Source organism: Vicugna pacos, chromosome 27, assembly GCF_048564905.1.
Source record: "Vicugna pacos chromosome 27, VicPac4, whole genome shotgun sequence".
Lineage (NCBI taxonomy): Eukaryota > Metazoa > Chordata > Mammalia > Artiodactyla > Camelidae > Vicugna > Vicugna pacos.
The window spans coordinates 15,146,731-15,167,821 of record NC_133013.1 but is presented as its reverse complement, the minus strand read 5'-3'; the positions used below and the strand labels follow the sequence as shown (position 1 = coordinate 15,167,821).

The 21,091-nt window shown below is 40.5% G+C and overlaps 1 protein-coding gene across 10 annotated transcripts in view; it reads right to left on the bottom strand.

The window, feature by feature from the left end:
• AKAP13 (A-kinase anchoring protein 13) overlaps positions 1-21,091 on the bottom strand; it is a 292,102-nt gene that overhangs the window by 207,882 nt on the left and 63,129 nt on the right. For all 10 annotated transcript variants that reach the window (XM_072950728.1, XM_072950730.1, XM_015234379.3 and 7 more), the window contains exon 2: positions 8,840-8,883. In XM_072950728.1, coding sequence (XP_072806829.1) covers positions 8,840-8,872 — 33 coding nt within the window. In that variant the 5' untranslated portion in view covers positions 8,873-8,883. The remainder of the gene's footprint in view (positions 1-8,839; positions 8,884-21,091) is intronic.

Genomic DNA, 21,091 nt, shown 5'->3' with positions numbered 1-21,091 from the left:
TGTTAAATATGCTTATATCATTTAATCCTCACTACCAACAACCCCCACCCACAGCTGCTGTAAAACATGACTGTTCTCCCTCCAGCGGACAAGGCAGCTGAATACTCCTCACCCATTGGTGCTACATCATTCTCCCTCTGCCTCTGATATTAAAATCCTCAGTGGTCCCTTCTGTGGCTCTCTGATGCTTTCAGTCATTCTACCAGACAAGATCCATTTGTCTTGGGAACAGCGTAACAGTTCTCACATCCCAGTCAGCAAGCTGTAACAGTGAAGTAACAGGCCTGTTCACCTGGTGGCCTCTCACTGCTCCTCCTCTGCTCTCTACACCTCTCATCAGTGTCGCTCTGGGTGCTACTCTCATCACGCGTCTACCTGCCCAGTCAGAAGATCTCCAGTTGCTCTGGATCCTGTTTGTAAAATGCTGTATTTTCCTGTATCAGTGCTGGCCAAAAGAATTTTCTGCAGTGATGCAAATGCTCTATACCTGCACTGCACTGGTAGCCACCAGCCACATGTGGCAACTAAGCACTCTGCAATGAAGGGAATGAAATTTTAATTTTATTTCATTTTAATTAATTTAAATAGTAACATACGGCTAGTGAACAGAGGAGACCTATACAACCTCATCTCCAAGTATTCTCCAATGTGAACCATCCTCTCCAGTCAAGCCAGAACCCTCACGCTCCTGATAACATCCAGGCCTGACTTCAAAGACTGTATTTCCTTCTCTCACTCTGTTCTTTCCTCTCCGCAGCCAAATTAATCCAGGCTAATAGAGCCCCCATCTTTCCTGAAGGCCTATCATTTCTGCCAGCATCTTATTCCTCTCTCTGCTATGAACCATCACTGTCTGTGGAACTCATCCATCATCTGAACAGGTATTGTTTGCACTGTCATTTAACTCCTCATGCACCTGAGCCTGGGTGAAAGAATCTAATCCTCAAAGACCAGCTGCTCCATTCACGTAACAGGTGCTTCACACATACCTGGGATGAACTAAAGCTACAGAGCATTACACTTCGGTCTTCGCTGGACAGCAAGACTTCTCCTCACTAGAAGCAAATCGAAATTTTAACACCACCCCCACCCCTATACATGGTTATTCACATACTTGGGAAATACCAAGTTACTGTAAAAAGATCCCTGCTGACAGACCTGAGAAGTCTTTGACCTCTATGTATCTTCACCTGCTCTGAAAATGCCAAGGAAAAATAAGTAAATGCTAAGCAACTTTCTGGAGATGGATTAAAAAGTCCAACCAAAGGAAATTGAAGTTCTTGCTCTGTAAAACCATCAAAAGGTAGACTGAGGAACACTTGACTTCCTTATTTCTTCTGGCACTAGTGACAAAGTTGTCATTATTTAAACATAGTCCTCAGATCTGGCTGGAAAGGGCCTCCAGTCCACAAAATGCTGGAGCTGACCCATCAGACATGTATTGTTAAGGCAAAGACAGGTAATTCATTTAAAAGATCAAAAAGCTGATAAAGCTCTCTTTGTAGGAGCAAAATGTAACATAGTAACAGCCAAGCAAGAGGCACAGTCAGGTTATTCAACTCCTGCTATGGAAACACATTGCCCTAGGAAGAGATAAAACGGTGCCATTACCAAATAGGTCCTCTTCCTTACAATGAGGCAACTGAGTGCATTAAAGCTGGGATAGCTCAAATTCTGCCTCTCTTCACAATTTTATTTATACCAAGTACACTTACTCAAGAATAAATTGTTTTAACTGCTGATTTTAAACCAGCTTTGAGCACGTCTTCACTTGCATTCTCCATCTTCTGATACCATCTGGGCTCTGAGGCCAGTTCTGATTAGCACACACACAGAGTACATGAATCCAGTGCACAAAGCCTAAGTCTTCACTGAGGCTGGAAACAAGTCCAGAGTTAACAAGAATCCACTGCGGTGGCAGGAAATCACTCTTAAGTTTTTCTCAAGATCTCAATGTGAGTCAAATGCACAGGCTCTTCTGATTTCCCTTATATAAATGGGCTTTGGATTCATTCACAGGATTTGAACCATAGGTCCAGCATAGCTGCAACCTTAGACTAGTTAGTTACCCCTTTGAAGCCTCACTTCACTGGCTCTGAAGTAAAAATACTGACCAAATCTTTTTTGCCTCTTGTGAAGATGATTAACTCAGGGAACGTGTGTAAGCACCTACCATGGTACCCTGCCAAAAGAGGCTTCTCAACCAACACCAGTCCCTTTCCCTTCCTTGAGAAAACACAGAACCTCAAGAAATGGTCCCCATTCTAACAGAAATAGTTACAATCGCTGGACACTGCTTTGCTTATTTTAGATGCAGAAAGGCATTCAGTGCTGAAGGCATTCTTTCTTATAATGTTCCTCCACTGCCAGCAGGTTCTTGCCTCCTCCCAGAAGCAGTTACATGCAAATACATTCAGTGCTAAGGAGAAAGAGAAAGGAAGGAGGACATAATAAACCAGATCTGCTGGGGTTCTGGAAATTTGTTTTGTAATTAGAATGGCTCTTCCCCTCGAAAATTTAATAAATGTGGGTTTTATCCAATCATATGGCAGGTAATGATAATTATCCCACATATAACTTTGCAGCATGCTTGGAACAGAATTTACCTCTCACATCTGAATATCCCTCTACTTTTAAAAAGTGTTTAATTTGTAAGGGGAAAAAAAAGCCTTTTGGCTTTCCTGAGGGAGACCGAGAGATGTGTTCAATAGACCACAAAAAAAATTTATTATTGAAGAATTTGAGAACTGCACCCCAAGTTTTCCCTTTTTAAATGTGTTATGATCATCTTAGTTACCGAATCATTAGCACCTAACATAAACCTTCTGAGTCAGTGTTAGGGCCACAGCCATCCATTCCAGAGTATCATTAACCATAAAGTGTCCAATGCCCACTGGAACACTTTGGAAAACAGTAAGAACATTATTCTCATACAGAAAAGCACCAAAGAGCTGCAGGGGCTGCACTTTACAAGAGAAACGCTCTGCTGTTCCAGGGCCTTGACCTTCCTGTCACTGGTCCAGGGCTACAAAGCCACCCATCCTCCTGAAGAAGCCCTAAGTACAAAGTACCTGACCAACTAATTCGCCAGGATGGCTATGACTGACTTCCCTACATCCATCACCCCTAAAATACAATGATTCCCTATGATTCATCAAGCCATTCTCCAGTCCTGACCTCTCCCACAGAGCTCACTCCCACATGGAGAGCTGACTGTGGGACAGCCTCCTGGGTGCATCACCACAAGCTTCTCTCCAGAAAAGTAAAGTGTTGAGAGAATGGAAGTGACTCTCCCTGGCATATAAAACACAGGATTAACCCAGTTCTCCTTATTCTCCACCCCTAGAGTCTCCTTGTGCTTTGCAGAGCTTCAGGCCTGGCCTGGCCAGATTTCTTCTAGAATAAGCCTGGGGCATGAGATAAGAGGCATCCAAAGACCTTTCCTCCTCCTCTTTCCTCCTCCTTAAAATCTTGCTTCCTTTTCAGCTGTTAGTCTGGGGGTGGATTTATTTACTGTTGCTACTGTCCAGTTGCTAGGTGGCTCAGTCCGGTAGTGCTCAGTGTGTGGGTGTTGAGGTGGGGCCTATTCTGTTTGTTTTATAAATACCAACCTTTGCCTGGCTTTTTGTCTTTTATCATCTGATACCATTCCCCGTCCTCCATCTCTTCTGGGCAAAGTCTGTGCTTTCATCCTGATAGTGAGTGAGCCCAAGGGTACAAGTACTACATTCACAAAAAAAAATCAGCAGTCACATAGTTTACTGTATATTGTTTACAGTAAACAAGTGTTAAGTCCCACAAGGGCTAGAGATAATAATTCAGGACTCAAGAGATAGAGGCACTATTTCTAGCATGCCTTTTCAATTCACTAAATGACTAGGTAAGTTAGCTATTTCTCAGAATCCATCTCTAGAATAAAATTCTATCAGACACTCTGAGCTACACTTCATAGGAATGCTGTACGTATTTCCTTACAACTGTAAGAAAGTTACAGATTCACAATAAAGACATCTTATCACAGTTATTTCCTTCTTAGCCACACTTTCAGTCACAAAGATGACACCACTAACTAGGCAAGACTCACAAGGTAAATTTAATAATGAAACTTGGGAAATAAGAGTAACTTTAAGAAAGGCAGTTGTTTTGTCAAAAGAGGTGCTGTGAGATTTGCGTGCTTTATGCAACAATTACGGACAGTGTAAGACAGCTTGGTGTACAGAGGAAAGACTGGCTTTGAGAGCTGCAAATCCTGGGTAAAGCCCTAAATTCTGCATTTACCAGATGAACCATCTTGAGCTCTTGTTTCCTCAAGTACTATACGGGTAAGGATGAAGCTTCCTCCACGCACACCCCGCAAGGTTGCTGTGTGCACCAAATGACAGTGTATGCAAATGTGTAGTTTAGACTAAGAGGTGGGATATGAATATGAACTCTTATTTTTAAGGAGTTGTTGCTTACAAAGGTCATGGGTGATGCAAACAAATGAGTGTCACACCAGTAGGTGAAGTAGTCACAGAAAACCAGAAGGTGAAAGGACTGCCCTGAAATCACACCAAATGTCATTTATTCAGGTTCACAAATGGACGAACAGCAAGGTTTGAAACTTTTTTTTTCCTCCCAGAAGCAATTAGACCATGAAAGAATATAAAAACAAGCAGAATGTTTTTAATTACACTATCCTCTGATAAAAGAGAACCAAATCTGCTCTGTCCAAAAAAAGTTCCTTAATTCAAGAATATGCAATTTACACCTAAAACATGGATCTTAAAGATGACTACAGAGTACTAAAACTATTTTCCCTCAAATGGGTAGGCCACCATACTATGTTTAAACTACCTAACAATCCAGTCTGCTCAGGGCCCATAGATGTACATTAGGATAAATCGGATACATCCAATTGACCCCAGCCACTGGGGGCTCTGAAGTTCACAGAACACTCAGAGGTGCATGCTGTGCTGAGATTCAGAGGTGATGGAACGCAGGCCTCAGCGAGATTACCAAATGGTCTGTGAAATCCTTCAAGATCAGGCCTTTCCCTCCCTGAGTCTTCAACCTCATCCAGGAGAGAACATACCTCGCCCCCTCTGCACTCTGAGTCCCAGCTGTCCTTCCTGTTCTTCATGCTTACCAAGCTAGTCCTCGGTTTAGCGCTCCTGTACTTGTTCCCCTGGGCTAGGACACTGTGTCAAGATCTGCACATGGATGGCTCCTTCTGGTCATTCAGCTTAAATGGCCTGCCCCTCAGAGGCCTTCCCTGACCACCCAATCGAAAATAGCCCTTAGTCAGGCACAATCACATCACAGTCTCGTATTTTATTTATTTTCATAACACTGTTCTTCCCAATGTTTTCCTGTTTGTAAGTTATCTGCTTTTTCCCTGCTGTAACACAAGTACCACAAAAGCAGGGACCCTTCTGTTCTGTTCATGGCTAAATCTCCAGCATCCTAAAAAGGGTTTGTACAAAACAGGCCCCTGAAAGAAAGAATTCCCCAGCTCCACCCCAAAATTCACTTCCATTACTAATGTGTGACTGAAATGAAAGAACTCTAGGAATAAAATTTTAAAGGCCCAAGTGCAGCCCAGATTTCTGGAACTCCTCCTCTCTCGATTCACGGCTGCATTCTCTGCCAGTTTACTACTCTAATTCCACCCACTCTTCTATCTTTTCAAAGAACTTGTTGATTCTCATAGTCAAAAGTTCCAATTTCTTTTTTTTTAATTAAAGTATAGTCAGTTTACAGTGCTGCCTCGATTCTGGTGTACAACATGTTTCAGTCATACACATACATATACATAGTTTTCACATTCTTTTTCATTATAGGCTACTAGAAGGTATTGAATATAGTTCCCTGTGCTCTACAGAAGAAACTTGTATATCTATTCTATACAAAAGTACTACTTTCTTAAAGATGACTCAAACTATCTCCACTTCAAAACTAACTTTCTGGCCTCATATTCCAAGCCTACATCTCCAGCTGTCAACAGAACATCAATAGGCCCTTCAACATGTCGAAAGAACAAAGTTGTCACCTTCTTTCTTCGCCACGTCTGGCAATGGCATCAGTTGTCATTCACGCTTGAGTTCTCAATCAACTGTCACTCATTCTACTTTTTCACTTCCCATATCAAATAAAGCATCTGGTCCTACTGCTTCTTTTCAGCATTTCTTGCCTCTGCCACTGCCTCTCCATTTTCACTCCCACTAAACAAACTAGACCCTCAGCACTTAGAGGGAAACTACTAAACTTGTCAAAGTTTTTATTACCACCACCCAACGGTCCTGAAATTGCAATTCTTACAAATTCACCTGGCAATAATACTTCTGTAGAGGCTGAGGGAAATCCCTGACATAACTAGTTTGCCTAACACAAAGGGTGTCCTTGTGGAATCACAGAGCTGACAGATGAGGAAACCAAGACACAGCCATGTTAAGCTCCTGGTGTCCGAAGTTCCAGGTTCGGCATGTGAACATTTTGTCAAAAATAACTCATTAAACATTCAACAGTACTGCCACCTGTACAGTCTGGAACATATCTTACATTTTTAACTATTGCAGCTTACTCTGGACACGTTTTTATTCAAAGAATGATTAAAATGTTTATTTGGAATATTTGGCATCCAGTCTATTTTTCTTAACTTTCAGATAAAAGTTCTCAGGATCCAGTGTTTTTCCTCATTAACTAGCAATTTCCTCTCTGCCGTTGATGATACTCACCCCCAGATTATCTCAAATATAAACTAGGAGAAAAACTTCAACACACTTTCTATTCTTTTGCTTAGCACGTTTTTCTCTCAGTGCAGAAGATTGACCCCCTCACCAACAGACTGTCACAAAACAGCTACAGTGGTCCCTCTCATCCCTAGGGGATGCCTGAAACTGTGCAGAGTACTGACCCTGCGTATATTGTTTTTTCCTATATATACACACCTACAATAAGCTTAATTTATAAATTAAGCACAGTAAAGAGATCAACAATAACTAATTACAAAAAAACAATAAAAATTGTAATAAGTTACGTGACTGTGGTCGCTCTCTCAAAATATCTTACTGTACGAATTTAATGCCTTTCTATCTTAACTAAGGCACTTATCACACACCATGGTAGTAAGGTTTGCAGTTTGAGATGCAAAAGCAAAACTAGCATGATTTTATTTTTCCTTCCTCACAGCTTCATGGATAGAAGATTCATTCTTTCTGTAGATCTCAGCAACCTCAGCATACAAATTTTTTTTTCCTTCCTTATTAAGTCAAGAACTTTCACCTTTTCATTTAGCAGAAACACTTTACTGCCCCTCTTTGGCACATCTGAATTGCCGGCATCACTACTCTAGTGCTTTGGGGCCATTATTAAGTAAAATAAGGGTCACTTGAACACAGCACCAAGATACCACGACAGTTGATCTGATAACCCAGACACCTACTACGTGATGAATGGGTGGGATACGATGAGCAAAGGGATGATTCACATGCCCGATGGGATGGAGTCGGATGGTGAGAGACTCCATCACATTACTCAAAACAGTACGTCATTTCAAACTGACGAATTGTTTATTTCTGAAATTTTCCACATATTATTGAAGCATGGTGACTGCAGGTAACTGAAACTGCAGAAAAAGGAAACTGCAAATGAGGGGGCGGGACTACTGTATTTTTCTCACCCAAACAGAGTAAATCCCTGAGATCTGGCTCAGTTCACTGAAAGTAAAGCACAGTGCTGTTCTCCTTTTTAAAAAGAGCCAGCCAACTGCTCCATTCAGTATTATTGCTGATTGACATACTTGAAATCTGAAGTTTAAAATGCTCTTCTTCAGTAGATCCTGCCCAATTAGATTAAACACATAAATTATACATAAAACACTTATTAAGAATAGTCCCCAGAAATGATCTCTAAGAGAGATCCCTGCTTCCCAAACAGAACAAGGCTTTTTTAAGCTTAACAAGCTTTACAGTGGTTTCTATGACAAAGCCTGGAAAACACAGATTTAAATCACAATTTACCACCAATGAGCTGTGTGATCTTATCACATTATCTTCATAACTCATTTCCTCATCTCTAAAATGGAGCGAAGCAGATACCATCTACAGTCTTTATTAACTCTAAAGTCCTCAGATTCCATGATGGCAAGATCAGAAAACTTCTAACTCATCTCTTTGCCTCTGCTCTCTCCTAAACTACCCTTCATACTACCACCACCAACTAATGTTCCCAAACTGCCGCTGTATTAGCTTCCTATTACTGTTACAACAAATTATCCAAACTCAGAGGCTTAAAACAACTCAAATTTATTTTCTTACAATTCTGAAGATCAGAAGCCTGAGCGACCTTTTCCGGCCTTGATTCGTTCATTTACCCACTTCACCTTTTAACTCCCTCACAAGGGAGATGTATCAGCTTTCACGCAGACTCTTAAATCTGCTGATGACAGAGTGCCACCTAGTTGCAATACAGGGTACATCACGATAGCAGCAGGAAGCTCCCCACACTAATTTTACAGAAAGGTACTGTAGGTAAAAATAAGAAGCCACAGTACTATTTCTCAGGACAATGTAATTGTCTTATCAGTGCATCTTATCACCCCGATCAGTCCACCTCCCAAGTCTTAAAGATACCTGTTCTCAGATCAGCACCATGCATTATTAGTCATTTAATATTTACTAAATCAAATTCAGCTCCTCAAGTGTATCATGCCAGTCAATTCACGTGTAGATGGTTAAAAATTTGTTTGATAACCACATGAGAGCGGTTTTTCTTGTTTTTGGTTTTTTTTTTTTTGGAGTTTATTATAAGAAGTAAACGTTGAAAGTAAGTACAAAATGAAATCTTGTGAGTTACTCACATATAACGGAGCTTGTTGTGGATTAAGTTTCATGACCCAGGACACTGAAAAAGAAAAGGAAGATGTACATAAGAATAAAATCAAAAGTTATCAAAAACCACCTCAAGTCCCCTAGATGTCAAGCATGGTTACATAAGCACAATCCTTACTGGATACCCAGCTTTCCTTAGAGGTTGGGGAAGGCAAGAAGGTCGAGTATTCCAGAATTCCTTGCAGCCCAGATTCAATCTTTTCAAGTAGGGAGGAAAGATTTCCCAATTGAAAAATAAAGACAAACGGCTTCACTGTCATAGAAGTTGTTTCAACAACCGACCAACAGGATATTAAAAGCAGTTACCAAAGCAAGAACAGTGTGTGTTCAGTTATGCTTTTACATAACCTCCCAAATTCACAAAATGCTCCTCAAAGAAGGGTCCTTCCCGGCCCCACTAGGGAGCATGGGGTGGAGGGGAGGGGCAAGAGACCACCAGGGGGCCTCTTCCTCCCAGCCCTTCTCTCAGAGAAGGGCAGCTACGGCCGGCCTGCAGCAATTGTTAAGTTATCACTCCCCTCAAAGTTCATAGCTGAATTCCCTATTGTTACCTTCATTAAATAAACTCTCACAAAAATCTTACGAAGAACTTTAGAGAAGCCTTTCAGGGAAATATACTACATCTCTGAATATTAAGAACAGCATGTTCTTAAAAGTTTAACTTGGTGATTTGACCAGGATTTCATCTAACTCAAAACTATCGTGATCCAGAATTGTGTACTTCAGAAGGGCAGGTCTTTTGCCAAATACAATGAATTTGAGAATAAGCTAATCTCATCTGCGTAAGAGTCAGAGAAGTTAACCCAAGTGATCTCATTATAATTTGATCTTAAGTGTCTTACTCATAATCAGTAATTGGATTAAAATAAGGCACATACAAACAACAATACAGAAGTGTCACTCATGCAAAAAAAAAAAAAAAGGTAAAATCCCACACTTGGTATTATACCAGATCACAAAAACCCAACAAATAAGTGAAATCCAAACAGCATAAATTGGAGGTTATCAAAGACCAAATTTTTAGAATAAAGAGCAATGCCTTAGCAATCATGCATAACTTAACAGAATCCTTTCAATATTAAAATTCTCATAAATCTGCCAGTCTGTTCGTGCTGTGTATGTCTGAGGATCAAGGCTCACCCAGAAAAAGTTAATGCACACCTGTGAAAAAGTATCTATGACCACGATCCTAAAAACCACCACCCCCAACCAGCAGCAGGCCAGGGTTTCAATGTGTTCTGCTGAAAGACTAATAGCCAGGGGGCTCCCCACAGTGACTGACCACCTCCCTGTCCCCCAACCCCATTCATTCTCTGGTCTACCCTCCACATTGTAACAGGCTTCCTGGGCTCAGGGCACGCTTTCCTTCCTGCCAGCCTTCCTTTAATGATTTTGTACCCCTAGGTGCTAAAATCACCTGCAGAAATCCACACGAGAAACCAAGCTTGAGAAAAGTAGCTACAGCCAACTCTTTTAGTAGAAAAACAAAGATTTCCTGCCCATCAGATTCAAACAGCAAGCATGAATAAAAAAGAAAGACTGAAGACTGAGTACTTTCTCAACACGTTCAATACCCATTTAACTTAATACTACGCTCACTGTGCTCACTTGTCTTTTAATCAGCTTTCCAGGTCCTGTTCAGACTTGCCTGGGACAATGATTGAAAGAACCTATACATTTATGAACCAATTTGCCTTAACTAACTTCTGAAGTATTCCTATCCTCCCAAGCAGAAGAAATCTCAGTGGAAATCAAAACAGGAATTAACACCTTGTAATCCATAAGGTTTAGAGATATCTGTGGAGACAAACCAGTGATGCACCAGCCCTCTGATGTTTCTGAGTTTGCCAAAAAACCCAGAATGACTAGTGTAAGGACCATATACATGAACATATCTGAGTGGTTTCTAATGCATCTGGATGAAAGATCTGGTGAAACTCACTTGGCTCTAAGGAAGGGCTGATGCCATCTGAACTGTCTGGAATCATGAACTCGACTAAACATATTTCAAAGCCAAAACCCGTACAAGTTACTTTGATATGAGGATTAGCAAAGGATGACAAAAGTGTCTGTCCACCCACACTGGTCCAAGGGACAAGGTCATTGTTGTGCAGGCAACGCAGGCTGCTGAAAGAATAAATCTGTCAAAAGTCATCAAGGCAATGACCCCAGAAGCCATGGATTGGTAAATTCAGACTGCCTTTATGCTTCTTCAATGCTGACACACAAGGGGGAAAGAAAGGTCTAATATTTCTAGAGCTTTATATCCAATGTTATATTTAATCTCCATAAAAAGATATTATTTTTCCCCATTTCATCGGCAGAAAAAAAAATTCTTTCGATGATTAAATTATTTAATACCAACACCAAGAGGTGGAGAACCCAGATTCAAATCCAGTCTGATGCCACCAATTGACTTGCCCTACCCGCAGCCCTCATTCTACAGAGGCTCTCCCTGACTTTGTTAACTCAGCTCTGGCTGGGCATCCACAGTGTTCCAGGCACCGTACTCCTCAAGGCACTGAGGGCACAGAGGCTTCACAGAGCTTATTCCAGGAGTAACACAGATAAATAAAACACTAAAATAAATGGCTTTTGGAAAGTGATTAGTAAGTGAGTGCTATGTGAAAAACAAAACAGAGAAGAGGGAACAGGAAATAAGTAGGATACAGTTTTAAATACGGTGCTGAGGGACGGCCTCTGAGTTGACTTTTACCCAAAATGAAAGAGATTAAGAAAACAAGGGATACAGATAATAGATGAAAAATGTTCCAGACCCTCAAACTGGTCCTGAAACTGCGAACTCAGAGTTCTGAAGTGAAGACATCCAAAAACTTGCTAAGTATAATGTATCAAGTTATTTCACACATTTAAACAAACTTACACTACTTGAGAACTGTTCTAAAAACAGGAGCATGATACAGGAAGGCAGTCTTTGGGCGAGAGCAAACGCAATTAAAAACCAATCTGTACTCCATGACAAATTTGGAGATCACTGGAGTCTTTGCTTTGTTAAGAGATTTTTGACTAAGTTTCCCAAAAGGAGAATTAAAGAAATGCTCTATGTCCATGCAAGCATTTCATCAAGGAATTTTAAGAAAGAAAACCCTAAAATGTCTTCCTTTGTCGTAACTAGTGAATGACTCTGAGCAAGTTCACGAGTTTACCAGGCTGCTTTCACGTAACACAAGCACAACATGGGACAGTAAAGGCTGTGTGCCATTTGAAAGAGACCATGAAGAAAAGGAAATATCAAAACTCAGAGACTTAAATTATATCATTTAAGTATGTTCACCAACTCTGCCATTCAGTAGTAGCCAGCTAGAGCTCTGAGGAGTTATAAATTCCAGGGGTGTGAAATAATGATAAGCATGGTAATTAAGTATTTCTATTCTTCCCACATTTTGCATTTTATTTCAAAATGCTCAAAAAAAAACCCAAACTTAATAGTTAACTGCTGTATAAATGTAACATGTTCACTTTATGTCAAAACAAGACTTATCCAATTTTAATGCAACTGTCTCAATTATATAAATCTACATCCTCCCATAACACCCACATGTAACAAGTCTCAGGGTGCTGGGGATTAGAAAGCAAAGACTGTTGCTACAATCTTTTCCTGCACTTTAATATAAAGTATCATCGGCCTTTCCTTCGCAGGGTGCAATGCACACACCATCATCAGAATGCACCAGCACCAGGCCAGCACTGGGTATGCAGTGCTGATGAAGGTTAACAGGAGCACAGGTTTTGGAATTTTTTGCAATTCACTCTACCTGAAAACGATTATACAGAAATTCAGTCACTACAAAGGATCACAAAGAAACTCAGGCATGAAGTGATATGCCTGTTTGATTAGTTTGGGGGAAGTAATGGGCAGAAAGCACTTCCACCAACCAATGTACCTGAGCAAAAGAATGCAAAACCTTAAAAGCTATTTTAAAAAAAATTACATGCCTAAATAAAAACTGGCATCCACAACAGGTGCCAGCAAACATTTTTGTAAAGAGCCAGATGATAAACACTTAAGGCTTTGCAGGTCACGTGGTTTCTCCTGCAAAATGTACATGAATTGGTGTGGCCATGTTCCAATTAAATTTTATTTACAAAAAGCAGCAGCAGGTTAGACTCAGCCAGTGGGCCACAGAATGCCAACTCCTGGTCAAAAAACTAACAAATACTTCTTAATAAGGCAAAGAAGCAATATGTCCTCATTCAACAGTTTTATATGTCTCAAAGACATTTTCATCAAAAAAACACTTCTCAATACAAGGAAGGCTTAGGATGTGGCACAATATTCTCTAGACAAGAAATCAAATTAAATGGGCAGGCGTCCCAAGTCCTTAATTAATTAACCGCATGAACAAGTCACTTAACTTGTCTGAATCTCTGTCTCCTTATGTGTGGAAAAGGCATTAAAACTCCTGAGTATACTATGGAGTTGGTGGAAGAACTAAAAGAAACAATCCAAGTAAAATACTTAAGCACACTTGCCAGGTACAGAGTAGAAGTCACTGTTCCTTCTTCTTGGCAGGGTTTCTGGGTCTCAAAGGAGAATATCATGTAAAATACTTTGAAAACCATAAATGGTTAAATGAAAAGCTTAGGGTACCAAAAAATTTCTGTCTTAAAACATGCTGGTAGGTAAATTATAATTGTAAAATGTAACAAAATAACCAAAGAAAAGAATCTGGAGAAACAAATACCAAAATGTTAAAGGTACACATTTCTGGCAATTAGAGGGAATTTTCATTCCTAAATTATCTGTTTTTTAATCATAACTATTCAAACAATGAACAGATATTACTTTCAAAATCAGAAAAACATTATACATCTGGTTTCAGTCCACTGTCATTCCATGTATTGCAACTGAACCAGAAATGAGTAAAAAGACATTTTTTCCTAAAAGTGCAAACTGAAGAACTCTACAATGTTTACTAAAAGGCCCTAGAGCTGGTAAAAGCAAGGCAATTAAAACAAGAATGGCTGCACCCATATGCATGTAACCATAAACTCACCCACTATTCTTTAGCCACAGCCACACATTACACTACCGAAGCCTTTAATAGGTGTTCCACCATTAATGAAACGTCAGGGGGTGCAAATCACAGGACCTTAACACTCACAGGTGATTATACTGCAAACTACAAACTGCAAACTCTTGAACCTGTTAGCTTGGTGATCTCAGCCCATTTCCCAAGGACCAGCTGTCCACATCTGACAAACCTATCACTTCAATTGGCATGGTTTTTGTCACTCACAACAGGGAAGCTTCCAAATTCACAAAGAAGATGTGCAAACTACCCTACACACACACACAACCACCCCCAGTGTCATTACGGGGAGGACAGCTGTTTGGGACGCAGCCAAGTGTAAACAGAGGATTTTTACCTACAGGGTACTTTCATGGCAAAATGTGCTTCAAGTGAATTTCCATGGCCAGGGACCCTGCTAAGATCGGGCTACAGTAAATCCTTTGAAACCCACAAACATTTGGGGTGAGGGTTAACATGGAAATGACAATGCATACTCTGGATTCTTGTAAAACAGTCAATGCTCAGCTCTTCCTCAAGGAAAATAACAGGATCCAAAGACTCTTTCTCTTTCATTCCTAAGGAATCTGGGCCGCTGGCTATAAACATGTTATGCACTGGTTGGGGGTGGGAGCAGGGAAGTCTGAACAATGGAAAAAGAAGCAAGGTACAAAGAGTAGATAGGCTTTTCTTGGTGAGGATGTCAAATTCTACAAAAAATATTAAACACTGCATGTACCAAATATATTTCCTGACTAAGGGACTGAGGAAATCTTACAGAAGCCTCATAAATGTCTGAGGTCTTCTGTTTAAGGGCATACTGATTGACTACTGAGCAGGCAGCTTTAAGCACTGATTCTCAAACCTCAGCACACGTTGAGCACCAGCTGGAGCCTTGCTGAATAATGCCACCTCCTGCTCTCGGCCCCCTCCTGCCACTTCCACCAACAGAGAGTCCAAATCAGGAGACCAGACCTTTTGATGTTTTTGCTTTGGAATCAAGGCCCACACTTTTGGAAGGAGTGGTGTTGAGACTCACAACGTGTCTGACTCTCTCGTGGCTCAGTTAGCCTTGCTCTGTCTTTCTCTCTTACTACAAACCAAGAAAAAAGCAAAGCACTGGTCAGAACTGGGGTGAGATGGGAAGGGCAGCCCAAACAAGGTAGGTAGGACATGAAGAGAACGAAGTGTCTAACACAGAGCAATACTCAAAGTAAAACAAAAGGATATAGCAAACAGACTAAAAAACCAAACAAGACACTAACACCCATATTCACTCATTTAATTTGCTCTTTACCAGTGCTGGATTACCCAATAGACAGAATGATCCTGAATTCAGGGCAAACACACAACACAAATAATCAAAGTAATTACCACGAAATAAAAAAATCAAATTCTTAGCACGATAATTTATTAATTAAAATAATTAAGGAAATTAACCTTTATTTTTTAAAACTCTGACTTTCTCATACTCATCTTAGAGCTTGCTCTCCTATGGGAGAGTACACCAGTCTTTTCGGTGCTTAGGGCCACCTTTTCTTTATCCATGTGCGTAATAACTGCCCAGCACATTAAGACTTAATAACGGTAGATACTTTCACATTTCTGAGCCCTAAGAATATTCCATGCAGAGCTAGATGCTGAGCGTTAGGGATAAATAATACCTGGCCCCTACCAATTTCATAAGTGACACATATATGTAAATGGATAATTATATTACAGTACAGTAAGTACAATAATAAAAAATTTACAAGGATCAGGAAGGAGCTATAAACTCTCTAAGGTGGAGGCCCAGACACAGCTTGCTGGAAGAGGCCCGCCCTAGGGCAAGTGGCAAGTTTCACCAAGCGGACCTAGGAGAAGTGTAGTGCAGAAGAAACAGTATAACCGAAGACGAGACCGCACAGTAAGGTCTCAAGAACTACAGAGAATGAGAAGAGCAGCAGGAGATGATGGGAGAAGTCAGCAGAGGTACTCATCTAAATGCACGCACCTCAAAGCTGCCTGGCCTTAGAAGCCAAGAAAGGAAAACAGGAAAATAAACAAAGCACCATGACACACAGCTCTACCCTCAAGAAATGACAGCCATGCAATGGCACTGGCATCAACGAATCTCTGCTTTTTTTTTTTTAAGTTCAGCTCGAATGTCTGGTCATTCACAGCTTCAGGTTCAAAGATTCATAATAAGTAGCCCTGGAAGAAGTTTGTAATCACGCAGCCTAAACTCAAACCCAGACAGAGCATGGGTCTGAGCTGTGGGTTACAACCAGTAAGGCCAGGCCAGAACCCCAAAAGGCTTCCCGGAGGTGCAACAAGCAAAGGTTGGCTTCCCAATCAATTTCCACAATCATTCCAAAACCTGGCCAAATCCTGACAGCCACAGAGCTTTATAATTAGAAGGGGTCTCAGAAGCAACCTATACCACCCTCCTTCCCCAGGTAGGAATCATTGCCAGTCTACCTGCCTCTGCTTGTGGACTTGAGTGCCAAGGCCTTATCACCCTGAGAAAATCTCTCCAGGCTCCATTCACACCTCTGACTTAACCTTCCTAAAATGCTACTTTCATTTGCAGCTTCCTCTCTGTCTGCACAGTAGTAAGCAATCCCTTAGAAAAGTTCTTTTGGGACACCAACCTCTTTTCTTTAGGAAATTCTAGGGGATGGCACTAAGATCCTGGGGGGGGGGGGGGAGAGAGAGAGAGAGGGAGGGAGAGAGAGAGAGAGACAGAGACAGAAAAGCTTTAAAATAAGATGTGATCCCAGTTTTGGGAACACATTTAACCCATCTCCGTTCTTCTAGAGGTGGAGCCCTGTACCCTGGGGCTCCTAAGCCCAGATGCTGCATCCACAGACACATGCGCAGCCTGGGACTGGCAGCTGCCAGCAGAGAGGTTAAATTCACTATGTTTCTTCTATCATACATATTTTTACACCAACTCTCTGTAAGCCATTTTGATGAATAATGAAGATATTAAAGGAACAGATGATTGCAGACTTCCCATCTAGACTAGGGAGACAATCTTCTAGCATTTAAGAATTCTTTAGCAACCCCTAGTAGATGACTGAGAAGGATAAAAAAAGAGAACGGCAATATAATTCAGAGAAGGAGACGGATGTGGATCTGAGCTGTAACGTTTGCACTTCCGGCTACATTACCTTGGACAAGGTACTTAACTGCCAAATTTTATTCTCAAGTGTAAAATGAGGAAAAATAAGAATAAAAGATGTGTGTAAACTGTTTAAATACTACTATGCAATAAGAAAATACTCAGACTAAGTCACTGCTCTTATTGCCTGGTATGGTTACATGATTAGCCATCTCAGCACTAACCTCACATCATATTCAGCTCCATCTCTTGGACCATCCTAATCACTGTGCTGATCCCTAATTCTAAATGAAGGGTATTGATGAAGGAAATGTGGGCCCCAACAGATACAGTACTCTATTAAATATGCCCTTTATCTATGGTGAACTCTCAGAGGCCATCTAGGCTCCCTCCACTACCTCTTCTGTCTCTGAACAGTGTTCAGTGTGTTATCTATGCAGCCTTATTTAGCACTCCGCTCCCCCAATCCCATATCTTCCATCCAGCCCAGCACACCATCTGCATGCACCATGCTCAGTCCAGCCCTCATTCCTCTGCTCATGATAACGCCCTCCATCTTGTGGATTTTGATAATAGGATTAATCCTGATAAGCTATCCCACTCAATCAGCAAGAAGTCACATATTGGTTTTTTTCCTTTTATTTCTGTGCCTGCCTTTTCTCCTTCACTTGTTTTTTCCAGTCTACACAGTGTAGATGTCTTCTCCAACACTCCTCCGCACCACTGCCCCTCCTGCCACAGCATCTGGCACAATACCGAGCACCCAATAAATACTAAAGAAATATCTGACTGACATGAACATCAGAGACAAAACTATTCAGCAGCTTTTCTGCATCATTTGACGGCAAAGGATCCACAGCTATAAGAACAAAAATCAATCTTATGAAAATCAAGATATCTAAGGTCAGTCTAGTCCCAGAAGGTTTATCTAGTGGCTCACTAAAGGTAGTATGGATCCTGCCAAGTGTGAAGAAGTTCAGCCTGGATCAAATTGCGTAATTGTCCAGAAAGGTAACAGGGAGCAGAGTCGGGGAATTCAGCATCATCCAACCAGACAATCTCAAAGCAAAGGGGAGGGCAAAGAGCTACTTAACACCATATATTTAGGCTCTCACCACTGGGAAGAGGAACACTTACACATGTTATTTCTATTCTCTTTTGGTGTTTAAAACAGGCTTGTGGTTTCCTGCAAAAATGGTTTCTGCTGCTTTGCAAAGAACTATATGGAGAAGAAAACTCCAAATGGCTATTCCACAGGTGAGAATCTTGCCGCCAGCTGTATCCTGTTATCCAAAGGAAACGGAACTGTACGCGGCCAGGAGGTTCAGATACAGGAGAGTAAGACGATAAATTCAGTAAGTGCTGACAATCTTATCCCTGAAGTAATAAGAATAAACTTTAAATTTAGAAAAATTCACACACAGCTGGGCTTTATGTAAATTAACCTCAGCAGGGGTTAAAATAGATATCCGGTAAAGAGACTGCCAAATTCAAGCCTTTATACTTCCTTCACCTCCCCAACCTCTATCATCCAAAGAGCAAGCAACTTGATAGGCTAAACCAACTGTAAACTACTGGGAAGGCCAAATACAGGCAAGTGGGCTCCTGCACAAAAGCAGACATTACTGAGCTGGATGACCTAACCTGGACAAATCCCAAGGCCTGGAGGGGCCACTCTGTTAGAAATTATTTCACAGTGACACAAAGCCCACCTTCCTGGCCACATTACATGACAAAAGGACTATCACATTATTCCAAGTGGCAGGCAGAAGAGGTATCAGAAACAGATGCTAGAAATGTCAATGTTAGCTTTTAAATTATTAAAATAGTTCTCAAACCTCAAGGGTAAAGGCTAAATATCACCTCCAATCTTACGATTCTCCAGTAGTAAGTCTTTAACATCTTGAGGACAACGGCATTTTTAAAACACAAGAGAAGTAGTTGTGTTGTATTTTTTTTAAGCCATCTCAAAATTGGAGGGAAAGTTTTGAGCAATAAAGACTTCATATAAAAGAAATTTGTATATTTTGTAATTAAATGAAAATTCTGCAGAGTCAAAGGAACCCCAATATTTTCAGCAGCCCTCTCTTAGGGTTTTTTAAAGTATCATTTTATTAACCTCTTAAGTAAAAATCTTTATTTTTAAAGGAGAATTTCTATTCATAAAGCATTCCCAGCCTGAGTTATCCCTTGGGGAGTCATTCTTGTTTTTATAACCTCTACAGTGAGCAGAGAGTATTTTTTTTTATTACTGATAAATTTATTTTGGGTGGAAACAAACTAGGATACATCAAAAAAAGCACATGAAAATCATAACCCCTATTTCTAACAATCTAAGTGCCATGTAGAACTTTAACATGCTAGAGAACCTGTGATAACTTGATTAGCAGATTTAGCTATTTGGGGACAAAAATGTATCAGTATTCTAACAATAGAACTGTTTCTCAGCCTCACTGTATGGAGAAGGTATCTCTCAGTAATAACCCCTCCACGTCACACTGTAGAGGGGAGGAGATCTAAAGGAAACTGAATCTGCACTTACTGTACCTACAGTAGAGGAGGAAGTACCTATGCAATCTGAAAATGGTAATTTATAAGAGTTGTGGCTAATTCTGTTTGGATATCAATGAAGATAATTCACTTTCAATTCAGAAATACTGTTTTGTAAAACAAACACAAGTGTTTGACAAGACTAAGATAAAGAATTGGTAAGATCATGTCTCAACTGAGCTGAAAATCAGCTACATGTTCTGCAAATTCTCCTAATTTGATCAGTCATGAAAATGATGTAAAAATAATGATTCAAAAGGCAGCTTTTCACCAAATTATTGTAAGGTTATTGTCCAGCCTTATACTTGTTTTGGATTTTGAAATAACTGAGTTAAGAGAAACTTTAGAGATTATTCCCTGAATTTCAAATTTTCTGAATTCCTCTTAGTAGAAAACTCTTGGAGAGCCACATATGTTAATAACATACAATAAGGAATGGAAAATCAATTTCCCCACTTGAACTAAGTTAAAAAATAAGACTGTCATAAAAAAAAAACCCACAGACCTGATGCTTTAAAGCATTTAGCATTTCTAGCTATGTGTTAGGAGATAAATGGCTCAAGACTGAAATGCGTAACGATGAATTGCCGATTCCAGTAAATGTGGAAACAGACCATTATCTCTATGCATGTGAAACTTCAAATATTTAATATGCATAGAATACATACAAAAACATAGCTAGAGAAAGTCACATACTACACAGTATCCTTTCCTTTAAAATGACAACATTTCAAAATTCAAAATATATTACACAGATGTTTCATAAAAATCAGTGTTATCATAGAATGACCCAAGTGCTGTATTTTGGTCAGAATGAACACTTCAATGAACACCTTTCCTGAAAAATCTCTACAGTCAAAAAATAAATTAATTTCGGGGAAAAAGAGTAAAGATTTCCAGGCATATTGACCTAAAAGTAAAACTGTCGCTTTGCAGGTTTGTTAACTGCGAGTGGAGGGTTGGAGGGACAGGTACCTGTACATGTGTCTTCAACCAGCCCAGGCCACCCAGAAAGTAACTGGATGTGGTAAGGGAAGGAGAAAAGATGTAAAGGATGCAAACAAAAGGTAACTGAAAGGCAACAAAAGGAAATAATTCAATGCAGCAAGTATCTGAGTGTGTGCTCTAGACAGAGACTGTGGACAGAACAACAGATTATAAATAGTCCAAATAAACTCTCCAGAGAGTTCTGAGATCTTGGCTTTCTGATTCTCCACGTAAATTAAACAGGCCCCACAGAAGCCCCGCACCCACTACTGCAACAGTTGGTTCAGTGCTGGATTAGTCATGGTTAGAAGACAACAGGACCCAGACTACCTGAAAGACTGAACAACTACAGTTGCTCCAAAGATCTGAGCAACACCTTAAACATCCCCTGCCAACTGAGACTGGATGAACGGCTCTGACCAGAGTAACAGGACCACTGGGAAGAGGGCACTAAAGTCCATCCAACCCTTTGACAGCTGTAAGGCCTCTCTCCTCTGTATGAAGCAGCTGGTCATCACTTGTCTCTGAGAACTGCTGTGGGGCAA